Consider the following 16,275-nt stretch of genomic DNA (forward strand, 5'->3'; position numbering starts at 1 on the left):
AGGAGCGACTGCACCTCCCGGGCCAGAAGACTCTCGTGAGAAGGGGCCCTGAAGGGGGACAGGAAGGAGGGTGGGAAAGAGAGAAACAACTGAACTGGAGGGTGTATCCAACTTCTACCCTGCGAAGTACCCAGCGGTCCATACTATTGTGCATGGGCTCGCATTACAAGTGGGACAACTGGCCCACGAATGTAGGGGAGATAGGATCCGGAACTGTCCTGGTATGCCATCCTTGGGCATACCCTTAAAATGCCTGTTTTGAGCCCATTACATTCCTTGAAGGGGCCTGTGTCTGGGATGATGCAGAGTGAGTCGGACGCCTCATCTTGTAGCCGGTTTTTCCTGCTGCCGTACTTCTGTCTTGGTTGTGGTGGGTAGAATTGGCCCAACGGCTGTAGCTTATAATGTTTCTTCTCGTGGCTGGCTTATGCAGACCCAAGGACTTCAGAATAGCCCTTGAGTCCTTCAAACTGTGGAGCTTTGAATCCATTTGCTTCAAGACAAGGGAGCCCTCTTTGAACGGCAGGTCCTGAAGGGCCTGTTGGACCTTGTAGGGCAGCCCTGAAGCCGTGAGCTCCATCTCATAACCACTGCAGAGGCCATGGATTGGGTCACGTTATCCGATGCATCTAAAGCTACCTGGAGGGAAGCTTTAGTGACTGCCTTACCCTCCTCAACTAGAGCTGCAAACTTGCCCCTGGACTCCAGAGGTAGGAGTTTCTTGAACTTTTTCATGGCTGACAAGGCGTGAAAGCCATAGTGGCCTAGAAGGACCTGATGGATAGCTATTCTCAACTGCAGGCCCCCGGTTGAGTACACCTTTCTGCCAAATAAATCACGTTTTTGGGCATCCTTGGCTTTTGGGGATGTACCTTGTTGCCCCATCTCTTCCTATCATTGGCTGGCAAAACAACCCATGAGCCCGGTGGTGGGGAGCCCTATAGAAACTCATAGCTCCTGGTAGGGACAATGTGTTTTCTCTCCATCCACCTAGTCAAAGGCTGGAGATATGCAGGGGTCTGCAAAAGCCCTTTAATCAGTTCCTGAATAGTGTCATCTAAGGGCAAGTCCATCCGTGACGGCCCTGAAGGTGCCCATATGTTCACTAGGAAACATGAGGACTCAGCTCCTCCTCTCGTGTTCCCACATTCTGGACCACTCTGCATAGAAGTTCTTGATGTGCCGCATCACTGGCGCTGACTTCGCAAAGTGCCAGGTGTGCTCGCCCCCTGGCTCTGCCCAGGCCCCACCCCTTCCCCCGAGGCCCCTCCCAGCCCCCACCTCCTCCCGCCCAGTTCCGTCTCCTCCCGAGTGCACAGTGTCCTCGCTCCTCCCCGCAATCTCCGGCACACCACGAAACAGCGGATTGTGGTGGGCGGGAGGCACCGGTCCGCGGGGCCTGCCAGTGGGCAGGAAGCACTGGGGGGTCAGGGGGCAGCTGATAAGGGGGTGCTCCAGCCCCAGAGCACCCACAGAGTCAGAACCTATGTGCCCCACAGTCATCTTGTGTGGGCGCCATAGTGGACCCTGCCATTGCCTCGTCCAGGGAGGAAGATGGCAAGGCTTGTACTGGCACCGGGTCCTGGACTGTCTCCTCTGCCAGTGGGTCCCTTGGTGGCATGTCCTGCCCCTCGGTACCCACTTCGGCATTGGGGACCGATCCCTGTTCTGAGGGGCACGGTGGGGGAGCTCGGCTCTCTGATGCTGCCAGAAAGGAATGCCACGATTGACACCGCGGAAACTGTTGGAGCCCCCAAGAGTTATACATTGGCCAATGCCTTGGCACCTGCCGTTGTACTGGCGGCCGTGGTGTTGGCACCATACTTTGCACTGAATCCGCTGCCCAGTATCTGTGGTCGGATTGATGTTTACTCCTATATGAGGTGCAGGGTTCTACCTCCGAGTCTGTCTCACTTCTGGATGAGCACAGTGGTGCTGTGGCGGTCGGTGCTGTACAGAAGAGCAATGCTGCACAGGAGAGAAGCTGTACTGCGCCATCACTGCCAGCTTGCCCCTTGCAGGTGCTTGCTTTGGTGCTGAAGTACCCGCAATGCCGGAGCAGCTGCTGACAGCCCACGGCCAGCTGGAGATGGTGGCATTGGGAGGAAAAGGAGGTCCCTCCCCACCTCGAACACCTCCATGGCGTGGCCAGGGTGGCACCCGCCTGGTGGCTGTCTCTGTGGCGAGAGTCCACCGGCACTGGACTCAATAATACCATTCCGGGGGCCGGAGTCAATGGTGCCATGTGTGCCGATGGTGTTTCCGAGTGGTCTGGGACGGGCCGTGTTCTCTCTGTGATCCTATGACTCACTGGTCTTGGGGTCAGTGAGTGTTCCCGGTCCATCTGCCGTTGTTCCTTCTTTGGCACTGGTGATGGTGAACAGTCCTAAGGAGTCAGTGCTGGAGTCAGAGTAGCAGCCGTGTTAGTCTGTATTCGCAAAAAGAAAAGGAGTACTTGTGGCACCTTAGAGACTAACAAATTTATTAGAGCATAAGCTTTCGTGAGCTACAGCTCAATGCATCCGATGAAGAGTGCTGGAGTCGTCTTCCCATGCACCTTGCCTTTGGCGCGGAGTCTTTCCTTGGTGCTGGGGAGGCAGAGCGGCACACTGCCTCTCTCAGTGACAGCAGGGTGCTCCTGACCGAGACCAAAGTGCTCAGTGCCGCCTCCATCAGAAGGAATTTTAACATTGTCCTTCTCCTTTTTGGTCTTGGGCCTGAAGTTCTCACAAATGCGACACTGTTCTTGTACGTGTCTCCCCCACAGGCACTTTAGACAACTATCAGGCAGGTCACTCACTGGGATGGGTTTGACATGCCACACACAGTTTGGAGCTCTGGGACCGAGGCATGTCCTGGAGCCCAGGGTGGACTAGCCCCACGGAGTGGGGAACCTACTAACTAGCTACTTAACTACATCCTAACTTAACTCTAAGATAATAACTATATACAATTTATTTACAGAAAGTCCACTGAGAACAATGCTTGCAAGCACCAGAGAGCAGTAATATTCCAGCGACCGTCATGGGCAGTAAGGAACTGAGGTGGCAGCGGGTCAGTAGGTCCCTATATACCACGCCACGAGGGCGCCAATCCAGGGGACAACAGAGCCAACCCAATGGATACCACCGAGGGAAAAACTTTCTGGAGAGGATGCACATGTACACACACCAGAGTGGAATGGACATGAGCAAGCCCTCAAAGAACTGAAGTTATTCAAAAAATTCAGGCAAGGCACTGGTGCTAGTTCTCTGGGAGGGCTGCAGAATGGTGTCCTTGTGACCTTGTTCCCAGTGAGCGCTCTAGGCGTAAAGGTGGTGTGGAACGAGTCTCCTTCCTCCTCCCTGTTCTCTGGGACGCTCTGCTCTCCAGGCCTGGTGTCTGCTCCATTTGGAGCGTGAGCCAAACCCTGCATCAGAGCCCAGCATAACTGGGGGCGAAATCTTCAACCAGGCACTTGAGACGAGGAGAAGCTCCTCTTGGCCTCTGCCTCCCTTTAACCTGAGGCAGCTGTTCTGAGGGGGGGGGGTCCTGGGGTGAGATCCTGGGCCCCTGAAGTCCATGGGAGTTTTGCCATTGATTTCCACAGAGCCAGGAGTTCACTCTGGTGGCTCTTGGCAGAGGCTCCCCTGGGCTTTGAGCAGCTGGAGCCAGGCTGTGCAGCATTAAAGGACTGGAAAACCTGTCTGACGATGAGAGACTCCAGGCACTTGATCTGCTTGGCTTAAAGGGAAAGTTATGGGTGATCTGATCCCAGTGTATAACGAATATTTGATAATGGGCTCGTCCGTCTCTTGCAGACAAAGTTCTAACCCGAACAAAATCTGGAAGCTGAAACTAGACAGGTTCAGACTAGAACAGGCAGATTGCTCACAGTGACAGTTGCTAACTGCTGGAACAACTGACCTTATCTACTCTAGTTCAAACCAATTATTTCAGGGAAGTTGCACAACCTGTGTTCGTCCAGGGGTGAGACCAGATGATCAGGGATCCATTCTGGACTTAGATGCTAGGAAACTGGGTAGTGACAAAACAAGGGCCCAGTGAGGCTACAACCCATGGCAGCCCGGGTGTGAGCCTCCAGCCCAGGCAGAGACTAGCCAGGCTCTAACCGGCATACAAACAGCTGTGTGGGTGTTGCAGCTCCAGCAAAGACTCGGGCTAGCCACCACTGACCACGGGCTAGTGCAAGCTGGTCTACCCAGGCTGGGAGGCTGTTTCCTGCGGCAGGGCAGACATATCCACAGGCCCCCCTGGGGTGTCCCCCCCAAGACAGCATACCAAGTCCCCACTGTCTAGCTGTGCAGCGGGATGCTCTTGCCCTAAGCACTGGGCACATGGCCAGCTCAGAGGGTGACGTCCCAGCATGGCAGCACCACTGGGGCAGGACGCCCATTCAGGGTTTAGGCCCCTCACTGCAGGGCAGTCTGCACTTGGACCTGCACCTTCCAGCAGCAAGTCCAGTCCTGCTCTGGCCCAGCACCTCCCTGCCCAGCCAGGGGTGGGGATGGACGAGTGCAACTCCCCAGGAGGTGTGGGCACAGAGCAGCTCTGTGGGGGAGCGGCCAGGGGCTCAGGTTCAGCTCAGCAGATGGAGCAGGGCCACTTGAGCGCATGAGGGAGGCTTCACTGCATCGGGGGTGAGGGCTACAGCATGGGGGTGTGCCCTGGGGAGACGCAGGTCAAGGAAGCAGCCCCTAGGGGAGGCTCTAGTCCAGGGTATCTAGGGGAACAGCTGTGGGGTTTGGGGTCTGGCAAGCTGATGGGACAGGTGCTGGAGGGGAGGGGGGCAGTTTAGGGCCAGGATTCAGGGAGCTGTCTGTGAGACGTGGTGGGAGGGGTTGGGGTGATGCTGGAGAAGGACCCACATCTTCACACATGACTCGGGTCAAGCCCTGCCTTGGACCAAGGGCTGGTCCCTGCCCAGAGCAGGCTGCGGAGCTGGGAGGCAGGGACGTGGGAGCCCAGTGTCTGCTCCTTGCTGGCTATAGCCTGTTATGTTGCTATTCCTTCGAGTGGGGGGCTGCCTGTGAGCTAAGGTGGCAGCCCTGCCCTGGGAGCTGGGCACTTTGGCCTCACCCCTCTCCCTGCACAGTCTGAAGGGAGATGGGGAAGGCCCCAGCTGGTGCAGGCTTAGAACCCACAGGCCAAGCTCAGCCCAGCCCCTGGGAGAAGAATGAATATTGGGCTGGTGGCAGGAGAACCTCCCAAGCAGCAGGACCCTCCCAGTGAGGGGCCAATGCCCAACAAGCAGGCAGGCTGCTCCAAGGGGCTGGTGCGAGATCTGTGCTCAGAGCAGCGGCTGCTGCTCCTTCCTCTGCTGAGAGCAGCAGCTGGGGGCTCCAAGGGCAGCACGGGCCCAACTGCCTGACAGAGGGAAATTCAGTCCCCACTCTGCTAAAGCCAAACAGCTGCTTCTTGTTCTGGCAGGATCGAGACCCAACAGTCTGTGTAAGGTCACCCTAGTCTTGGGCCCACTGAGCTTTTCAGAGGGAAGGTTTATGATGGGGCAGATTGAGCACCAAACAGTCTGAAAATTCTGCCACCTCTATGGTTTAGTTCTAAAAGCAGTGGGGAAGGAGGGGGCACCCAGCAGAGAGGAGTGTGCAGGAGAGGCCCCTGGGATCTCACACACACAGGGAGGGAGCAGCTGCCCCCAGCAGAGAGGAGTGTCTGGAAGAGCAGCCTGGGGAGAGCGGACTCAGCTGAGTTGTGGCCACTGATGCAGACCAAAGAAGCAGGAAAGCTGGTTTTATTGATGAAGAATCCTTTGCAAGGAGCTGTCCCATTCCCCACCCCGGGAGTGGCAGGGCAATCGCTTTCCTTTCATGATTAACAGTGGAAGCTCAGAGTATCAAAATAAGAGAGATGAGAGAAGCCTCAGCGAGTGCAGGGTCGGGGGGTGGGGTTCAGGGTCCCAGAGCAGAGGAGGGGAAGGGGAATGCAGGGCTCTGTGGCCCAGGGGAGGAGGGTTAGTGGCTGGGGGAACAGGCGAGTAAATGAGCTTTGAGACCTACAGCCTCAATACTTCCAAAATTCAACACTACAAAAATACTGGCAATCTCGGACGCACACCGCAGGCACTTGGGAACAAGGAGCAGCAGGGGGTGCTGGCTGGGGGCTGCTCCAGGGGCAGGCAGGTCCCTGCAAGTAGGAGGCACAATGGGGCAGGGGGCAAACCTAGAGATTAACCCCTTGCACCCTGGAGCGGAGACACTGGGCAACTGGGAAGGCGCAGCCAGCAATAAGGCATCAGAGGTGAGGTGGGGGTTGGTGCAAGAGTCACCAGGGAAGCAGTTTCTGTCCCCACATTGCACAACTAGCCCCGGAGCGGAGCTGGGTGAGAACCGTCTCCACGCTCAACACCCAGAGACGCGGAACCCACAAAGGCACAAAGGAAAACGCCTGAAAGGTGGGGGGGGGAGGGAGAACTGGGGGGGGGGTGCAGCCCCAGCCCTGCAGGGCTCGAGGCAGTTGTATGGGTGAGCCCCAGCCTCCTCGGGGCCCACGGAGCACCAGGCACTTTGGCCGTGCCCCTAGCAGAGTTTAGAAGCGTGTGCCCGTGGCGTTCTGGCTGCGTGGTGAAGCAGAGAGTTGCTGGTGCAGCACCCCCTGGGGGCAGTGGTGGCAGTGGCAGATTAGGCCCCCGTGCGCTGGGCAGCAGGCCAGTCTGGGTGATCCAGGCAATCCCTTGCTCAGGGCAGGCCTGTATTAAATAGGAGGCGGCGGCAGCAGTCTCTGCGGTGAGTGGGGGTGGGCAGGCTCAGCTCATGGCCACGCTTCCCTCAGTTCTGCCCCTCATCCCGCAGCTCTGAGGGCAGGAACTTGTACTGCTGCTGCCGGATCATGGCCAGCTTCTTCCGGGCCTCCTCCAGCTCCCGCTCCTTCCGCAGCATCTCTTCCTGCGCCGCAATGATCTGCCAGGGAAAGACTCGGGTGAGAGCCCGCCCTGCCCATGGGCTCTGGGGCCCTGCGAGCACCAGCTGCAGCCCGCTATACCCCATCTGGCCTGGGCCACGCTAGAGGTGTGTGAATGTTGCCTTGCAGCCGAGGGCAGTGGGCTGGACTCTTATTCCCGCATCCTGACCCGAGCGTCAGATCCAGGGCTACGTGCTATTCCCAGGTTTACGCTGAACCTCTGACTTCCCCACCCGACCCCGTGCCCCATGGCCGGAGTCCTCCATGGGGATAAACATACATTCCATGTTCCGGGCATCCTGCAAGAGCTGAGAAGTGGGTCTCTCCCCGCGGGCCCCGCAGAGCCGCCTTCAGGCTGGGGAGCCAGGGTCTCGTCCATGGGCCCTACAGAGCTGGCTCTTGGTATGTAGCTACTATGAAGATCCAGCTACAACAGTTACAGCTAACATTCTGGCAGGGATATTAAATCTCATGCTCAGGGCTGGAGCCAAACTCCAATGGTCAGAGCCCAGCAGGAGGCCTGATGTGGGGCAGATTATCCTACTGCAAGTTTCTTGCACCAGCCTCTGAAGTGTCTGGTGCTGCTGCTCCAGGCACGACAGGACTCCAGGCTTCACCCCGTCTATCAATTCCTGTCCTAACATCCAATGCCATGTCTCGACCCCAGCCTCAGTCTCAGCCCCGCCAGGGGTGCACGCAGCGTCTCGCCACAGCAGAGGAGTTTCCAAGGGGGAAGGTAGAGGTTTGGGCAGCTCTTGGTCCTGAGGCTGCGAGGGAAGTATATTCTCTGGCTGCATCCACTTAAATAAGCAGCAATGACACAGTTATGGGATAAGATAGAGTTGTTGTTAGGTTTCAGAGGCAACACTCCCTGGAAGGAAGGGGCATTTCTCCTGCTCAGGGCTGCTGTTTCAAGCTGCCTGCAGACTTCAGGTGTGACCCCTGCTCCTCACCTGTGCAATTCCCCCAACCATTTTCTCCTTCACTACCACCGTCTCATTCTCCTGGTCCTGGAAGGCGGCTGCTTTCTGGGCTGCCTTCACCAGATGGTCTGATGCCCTCTTCACGGCGTTGCCAGCGGCCTGGGCAGAGAGAAAGGGAATGTGGTGCAGACTCGGCAAGGGACACAGTTCTGTGACCTGCGAGTGGGCAGCCACCACCCAGGATGGCAATGGCAGGGCTTACTGGGCTCCTGGGGGAAGGTTGGGGTAGGCTGGCTAGGGGACATGACGGGGGCTGAGGGCTGGTGGGGGCATGGTGGAGGCTCCAAGCGTCAATAGGACCCGTGCTGGTGGCCGAGAGGATGGGGGCAGCCAGTGGGATGTGGTGACTGCAGGGGGGTGTGGGGAGGCCAAACTGGGGACTTCCTGCAAGCACAGGGTCAGGGCACCAGGTGGTGGCCTGGGCACCGGGGGCTGCAGCCGTGAAGGTGGCTCTGCTCTCGTGCCTGGGCCCCCGAGCTGCGAGTCATGCAGGTACTGGGAGCTGCCAGGGATTCCTGTGTGTGGCCAGCAGCGCAGGAGCGGCAGAAATGCTGCTCATGGCCATTTCAGGGCCCAAGCCAGGTGGAGCCGGGCCCCGAGTGGGGGCCAGGCAGGATAAAGGCCTCTGTACCCTGGAAGGGCGCTGGGGTGACAGGGCTGCCAGAAGGCCTCTGAGCTGGACGACAGACACCCCATGCCGCCGCTTCAGTGCCTTGCCCCCCCTTAACTCCTTGAGCACCAGAGCCAGGAGCTGCCTGTGAGCATGCCCCCCGTTAGCCTCACAAGTGCCAGAGCCAGGGTCTCACTCGCCCTCCCCAGTAAACCCTTTGCTTGCCAGAGCCTGTCCCCTCCCCCTCACAACTAACCTTTCCAGTGCCGCAGCCTGAGGGTTTGCGCCCACCCCTCTCCGCCCCCGCATTAACCTCTGTGTCCTATGCTTGCTGGAGCAGAAGTGCTCCCAATTCACCCAGTCGTCATTAACCCTTAGGGTCCTAGACAGCATGGGGTAAAGTGGGCGTCACCCCAGCCCAGGTAACCCTGGAGTCCATGCTGTAGAGCAGGTGACCCAGCGCAGCTGGGAAGGGAACTGTTCTCATTTGCTGGCAGCAGCCTTGGGTTTGGTGCCCTGGGGGCGTTAATTCCCATGCCTTATAAAAACACGGGCAGGCCGTGTTACAGTGCGGCAGGGCTGATATTTCACACCCCACTCCTAGGGGGAAGCCCAAGACCTGCCCCACCGCCCTCAGCGCACAGGCCCTGACAGGGTGGGGAGCGCCACTCACTCCACGCCCTACAGTGGGAAGGGCCCTGCCAGCACCAGGACACCAGCCCTGCTTGGGATGCCCCACCCTGGGCTGCACATGCACCCCAGCTCTAGAGAGCACCCCCTGCTGTCCCCGGGGAGCCAGACCCCCCGACCCAACCCAGGGGGCCCTTCTGGGGCAGCGGGCTCAGGGACTCACCTGCAGCCGCTTCATGGCTTCAGAGTCCTGGTCAGCCTTCACCTTACAGGCCACCAGGAGCTGCGCCGTGGAGGCAGCCACCTGCTTGGCGGAGGAGATGAGTTTTTCCTCGCTGGCATGGCCCTGCACCGCTGCGTTCGCAGCCTCACACAGGTTGTTGGTGGCAGCAGCCACCATGCGGGCCTGGCAGGGAGAAGGAGATGGGGTGAGTGGGGAGGGGCCTGGCAGGGCAAGGGCCTGGGGCAAAGCAAGGACGGGGCGGGGCACATGGAAGGGCAAAGTCTAAGGGAGCAGGTCCTGCGGGGATAGGGATGAGGTGCATGGGGGGGGCGCGCATGGGGGGGCAAGGTCATGGGGGGGTCGAGGTCCTGCGGGGGAGGGGATGGGGCACGTGGAAGGGTGAAGTCTGGGGGGAAAGGGGGAGCATGAAGCGAAGGGTGTGTGGAGGGGGCCCAGAGTGGGGGGCAGATGGGAGGAAGGGAGAGGAGAGGAGCGACCTCTGTGCCCTGCTGCAGCTGGTGTGAGGAAGGAAAGGGAGCAAGGGGCAGGATCTCACAGGAAGAGGCTCCCCACAGAGAAGGAGACGGCCCCCCAGTCCCAGGGAAGAAGAACATCAAGTGGGGAGGAATCTTCCCCCCACCCTGGGGCAGGGCCCGGGCACAGTGACCTCGATACTAAAGGGCCTTTGATACTCACGGCTGAAATGAGCCCCTGGGACCACTGGCCATCGTCCACTGCATTGGCAGGGATGGCACCCACCTGCGGAAGCAAGGACAGGGTGAGTGAGCCCTGCTGTGCCCAGCCCCCTGCCCACCATGGTAATGGCGCAGGGCCCAGCGAGCATGCAGCCCTTCTCTGTCCCTGACCCCAGGACCCCATGGGCACAGGAAACCCTGGGCCTTGACCTACTCTCCAGAGCATCCAGCACCCAGGGAGGGGTACCTCTGCGGCAGGGCACTCCAGGGCTGTCTGCCCCCTCCCACTGAAGGCACTGGGCCTGGACAGCGACTCAGAGCCAGACACTCCAAGGCCAGTTGGGACCATTGTGAGCATCTTGTCTGATCTGGATACCACAGGTCATAGGACTAGTCTGACCCTCTGCATAGCACAGGCTCCTTACCGGGCTTCCTTGGATTAATTCCTGTTTCAAAGCCAACTACCCCCACCAGCACCTTATTGCTGGCTTCAACTTCCATCCACTAAATCTTTTGTTGCTAAACTGAAGAGCCCTCTGTAACACCCAGGCACTCTCTTATTCACTACTGTCAGATAATTAGGATATGTTTTGCACAAACTGTGCCTTGTGAAGTATCATTCTAAAAGTCTGGATCAGCTAGACAGTAATATCTGGTTGGATTGTATGTGAAGTTATGAAGTTTGGCTTTGTATCCGTTACTGGAACACTATGTCAGGTTGAAAAACACCCACAAGCAGCCTTTCAGGTACAACAGTAAAAAGGCCAAACAATGTTAATGGCTTAAAGGTTAATGGTGTAAAAATATAATTAGGAAGGCCATAAAAGAATTTGAAGAACAGCTAGCCAAATACTCAAAAATAATAGCAAAAATTTTTTTTAAGTACATCAGAAGCAGGAAGCCTGCTAAACAATCAGCGGGGCCACTGGACGATCAAGATGCTAAAGGAGCACTCAAGGATGATAAGGCCGTTGTGGAGAAACTAAATGAATTCTTTGCATCGGTCTTCACGGCTGAGGATATGAGGGACATTCCCAAAGCTGAGCCATTCTTTTTAGGTGAGAAAGCTGAGGAACTGTCCCAGATTGAGGTGTCATGAGAGGAGATTTTGGAACAAATGGATAAACTAAACAGTAATAAGTAGGGCTGTCGATTAATTGCAGTTAACTCATGCGATTAACTCAAAAAATTAATTGCAATTAAAAAAATTAATCTCGATTAATAGTACTTTTAATCGCACTGTTCAACAATAAAATACCAATTACAATTTATTAAATATTTTTGGATGTTTTTCTACATTTTCAAATATACTGATTTCAATTACAACACAGAATACAAAGTGTACAGTGTTCACTTTATATTACAAATATTTGCACTATAAAAATGAAAAACAAGGAAATAGTATTTTTCAATTCACCTCATACAAGTACTGTAGTGCAATCTCTCTATTGTGAAAGTGCAACTTACAAATGTAGATTTTTTTTTGTTACATAACTGCACTCAAAAAACAAAACCATGTAAAACTTTAGAGCCTACAAGTCCAGTCAGTCCTACTTCTTGTTCAGCCAATCACTAAGACAAGTAAGTTTGTTTAAATTCACAGGAGATAATGCTGCCCACTTCTTATTTACAATGTCACCTAAAAGCGAGAACAGGAGTTTGCATGGCACTTTTGTAGCCAGCATTGCAAGATATTTATGTGCCAGATATGCTAAAGATTTAGTATGCCCCTTTATGCTTCGGCCACTATTCCAGAGGACATGCTTCCATGCTGATGATGCTTGTTAAAAAAATAATGCATTCATTAAATTTGTGACTGAACTTCTTGGAAGAGAATTGTGTGTCTCCTACTCTGTTTTACCTGCATTCTGCCATATATTTCATGTTCTAGGAGTCTCGGATGATGACCCAGCACATGTTGTTCATTTTAAGAACACTTTCGCAGCAGATCTGACAAAAGAAGGTACCAATGTGAGATCTCTAAAGACAGCTATAGCACTCGACCCAAGGTTTAAGAATCTGAAGTGCCTTCCAAAAATCTTAAAAGAGCAACACTCCGATGCAGAACTATAGAACTGAGCAACCAAGAAAAGAAAATCAACCTTCTTTCTGCTGGTGGCATCTGACTCAGATGATGAAAATAAACATATGTCGATCCGTACTGTTTTGGATCATTATCAAGCAGAAACAGTCATAGGCATAGACGCATGTCCTTCAGGAGGGTGGTTGAGGCATCAAGGGACATATGAATCTTTAGCACATCTGGCACGTAAATCTCTTGCGATGCCGGCTACAACAGTGCCATGAGAATGCCTGTTCTCACTTTCAGGGGACATTGTAAACAAGAAGCAGGTAACATTATCTCTTGCAAATGTAAACAAACTTGTTTGTCTGAGCGATTGACTGAACGAAAAGTAGGACTGAGTGGACTTGTAGGCTCTAAAGTTTTACATTGTTTTATTTTTGAATGCAGTTATTTTTTGTACATAATTTTACATTTGTAAGTTCAACTTTCATGATAAGAAATTGCAGCACATTATTTGTATTAGGTAAATTGAAAAATACTACATCTTCTGTTTTTTACTTTGCAAATATTTGTAATCAAAAATAATATAAAGTGAGCACTGTACTCTTTGCATTCTATGTGGTAATTGAAATCAATATATTTGAAAATGTAGAAAACATCAAAAATATTTAAATAAATGGTATTATTCTTTAACAGTGCGATTAATCGTGCAATTAATCGCAATTAATTTTTTTAATCCCTTGACAGCACTAGTAAGAAGTCACCAGAACCAGATGGTATCACCCAAGAGTTCTAAAGGAACTCAAATGTGAAACTGCAGAACTACTAAGTTAGTTTGCAACCTATCATTTAAATCAGCTTCTGTACCAAACGACTGGAGGATAGCTAACGTGATGCCAATTTTTAAAAAGGGCTCCAGAGGTGATCCTGGCAATTACAGGCCAGTAAGCCTGACCTCAGTACTGGGCAAACTGGTTGAAACCATAGTAAAGAACAAAATTGGCAGACACATAGATGAACATAATTTGTTGGGGAAGAATCAAGATGTTTTTTGTAAAAGGAAATTGTGTCTCACCAATCTACTAGAATTCTTTGAGGGAGTCAACAAGCATGTGGATCCAGTGGATAGAGTGTACTTAGATTTTCAGAAAGCCTTTGACAAGGTCCCTCACCAAAGGCTTTTAAGCAAAGTAAGCTGTCATGGGATAAGAGGGAAGGTCCTCTCATGGATTGGTAACTGGTTAAAAGATAAGAAACAAAGGGTAGGAATAAATGGTCAGTTTTCAGAATGCAGAGAGGTGAACAGTGGTGTCCCCCAGGGATCTGTACTGGGACCAGTCCTATTCAACATATTCATAAAGGATTTGGAAAAAGTAGTTAACAGTGAGGTGGAAAAATATGCAGATAATACAAAACTATTCAAGATAGTTAAGTCCCAGGCAGACTGCAAAGAGCTACAAAAGGATCTCTCAAAACTGGGTGACTGGGTAACAAAATGGCAGATGAAATTTAATGTTGATAAATGCAAAGTAATGCGCATTGGAAAACAAAATCCAAACTATACATATAAAATGATGGGGTCTAAACTAGCTGTTACCACTCAAAGAAATCTTGTAGTCCTTGTGGATAGTTCTCTGAAAATGTCCACTCAACGTGAAGTGATGGTCAAAAAAGGGAACAGAATGTTGAGAATGATTAAGAAAGGGATAGATAAGACAGATAATATCATATTGCCTCTATATAAATCCATTGTACACCCACATCTTGAATACTGCGTGCAGTTCTGGTAGCCCCATCTCAAAAAAAATGTATTAGAATTAGAAAAGGTTCAGAAAAGGGCAACAAAAATTATTAGGGATATGGAACAGCTTCCATATGAGGAGAGATTAACAAGATTGGGACTTTCAGCTTGGAAAAGAGACGACTAAGGGGGGATATGATTGAGGTCTATAAAATCATGACTGGTATGGAGAAAGTAAATAAGGAAATATTATTTACTCCTCCTCATAACACAAGAACTAAGGGTCACCAAATGAAATTAATAGGTAGCAGGTTTAAAACAAACAGAAGGCATTATTTCTTCACAACACACAGTCAACCTGTGGAACTTCTTGCCAGAGAATGCTGTGAAGGCCAAGACTATAACAGGATTAAAAAAAAAAAAAAAAAAAAAAAAAAAAAAAAGGAGTACTTGTGACACCTTAGAGACTAACAAATTTATTTGAGCATAAGCTTTCAGGAGCTACAGCTCACTTCATCGGATGCATGTGGTGGAAAATACAGTGGGGAAATTTACACACACACACACACACACACACAGAGAACATGAAACAAGGGGTTTTATCATACACACCGTAAGGAGAGTGATCACTTAAGATGAGCTATTACCAGCAGGTGGGGGGGGGGGGGAGGAGGAAGAAAACCTTTTGTAGTGATAATCAAGGTGGGCCATTTCCAGCAGTTAACAAGAACGTCTGAGGAACAGTGGGGGGTGGGGTGGGGTGGGGAGAAATAACATGGGGAAATAGTTTTACTTTATGTAATGACACATCCATTCCCAGTCTCTATTCCAGCCTAAGTTAATTGTATCCAGTTTGCAAATTAATTCCAACTCAGCAGTCTCTCGTTGGAGTCTGTTTTTGAAGTTTTTTTTGTTGAAGAATAGCCACTCTCAGGTCTGTAATCGAGTGACCGGAGAGATTGAAGTGTTCTCCGACTGGTTTTTGAATCTTATAATTCTTGATGTCTGATTTGTGTCCATTTATTCTTTTACGTAGAGACTGTCCAGTTTGACCAATGTACATGGCAGAGGGGCATTGCTGGCACATGATGGCATATATCACGCTGGTAGATGCGCAGGTGAATGAGCCTCTGATAGTGTGGCTGATGTGATTAGGCCCTATGATGGCGTCCCCTGAATAGATATGTGGACAGAGTTGGCAACGGGCTTTGTTGCAAGGATAGGTTCCTGGGTTAGTGGTTCTGTTGTGTGGTGTGTGGTTGCTGGTGAGTATTTGCTTCAGATTGGGGGGCTGTCTGTAAGCAAGGACTGGTCTATCTCCCAAGATCTGAGAGAGTGATGGCTCGTCCTTCAGGATAGGTTGTAGATCCTTGATGATGCGTTGGAGAGGTTTTAGTTGGGGGCTGAAGGTGATGGCTAGTGGCGTTCTGTTATTTTCTTTGTTGGGCCTGTCCTGTAGTAGGTGACTTCTGGGTACTCTTCTGGCTCTGTCAATCTGTTTCTTCACTTCAGCAGGTGGGTATTGTAGTTGTAAGAACGCTTCATAGACATCTTGTAGGTGTTTGTCTCTGTCTGAGGGGTTGGAGCAAATGCGGTTATATTGTAGAGCTTGGCTGTAGACAATGGATCATGTGGTGTGGTCTGGGTGAAAGCTGGAGCCATGTAGGTAGGAATAGCGGTCAGTAGGTTTCCGATATAGGGTGGTGTTTATGTGACCATCGCATATTAGCACCGTAGTGTCCAGGAAGTGGATCTCTTGTGTGGACTGGTCCAGGCTGAGGTTGATGGTGGGATGGAAATTGTTGAAATCATGGTGGAATTCCTCAAGGGCTTCTTTTCCATGGGTCCAGATGATGAAGATGTCATCAATGTACCGCAAGTAGAGTAGGGGCATTAGGGGATGAGAGCTAAGGAAGCGTTGTTCTAAGTCAGTCATAAAAATGTTGGCATACTGTGGGGCCATGTGGGTACCCATCGCAGTGCTGCTGATTTGAAGGTATACATTGTCCCTAAATGTGAAATAGTTATGGGTGAGGACAAAGTCACAAAGTTCAGCCACCAGGTTAGCCGTGACATTATCGGGGATACTGTTCCTGACAGCTTGTAGTCCATCTTTGTGTGGAATGTTGGTGTAGAGGGCTTCTACATCCATAGTGACCAGGATGGTGTTTTTAGGAAGATCACCAATGGATTGTAAAAAGAAAAGGAGTACTTGTGGCACCTTAGAGACTAAAATTTATTTGAGCTTTCGTGAGCTGTAGCTCAAGAAAGCTTATGCTCAAATAAATTTGTTAGTCTCTAAGGTGCCACAAATACTCCTTTTCTTTTTGCGAATACAGACTAACACGGCTGCTACTCTGAAACCTATCAATGAATTGTAGTTTCCTCAGGAAGTCAGTGGTGTCTCGAAGATAGCTGGGAGTGCTGGTAGCATAGGGCCTGAGGAGGG

General features: G+C 52.0%; 1 protein-coding gene across 5 annotated transcripts in view; it reads right to left on the minus strand.

Moving 5' to 3' along the window:
- Positions 1-5,735: 5,735 nt before the first annotated feature.
- The window catches only part of TLN1 (talin 1), a 142,788-nt gene continuing 132,248 nt past the window's right edge, over positions 5,736-16,275 (minus strand). For all 5 annotated transcript variants that reach the window (XM_038401695.2, XM_038401689.2, XM_043514657.1 and 2 more), the window contains 4 exons: positions 10,061-10,123; positions 9,365-9,547; positions 7,872-8,000; positions 5,736-6,917 (listed from right to left, as the gene is read on the minus strand). In XM_038401695.2, the coding sequence (XP_038257623.1) occupies positions 6,786-6,917; positions 7,872-8,000; positions 9,365-9,547; positions 10,061-10,123 (507 nt within the window). In that variant the 3' untranslated portion in view covers positions 5,736-6,785. The remainder of the gene's footprint in view (positions 6,918-7,871; positions 8,001-9,364; positions 9,548-10,060; positions 10,124-16,275) is intronic.

Source organism: Dermochelys coriacea, chromosome 5, assembly GCF_009764565.3.
Source record: "Dermochelys coriacea isolate rDerCor1 chromosome 5, rDerCor1.pri.v4, whole genome shotgun sequence".
NCBI lineage: Eukaryota > Metazoa > Chordata > Testudines > Dermochelyidae > Dermochelys > Dermochelys coriacea.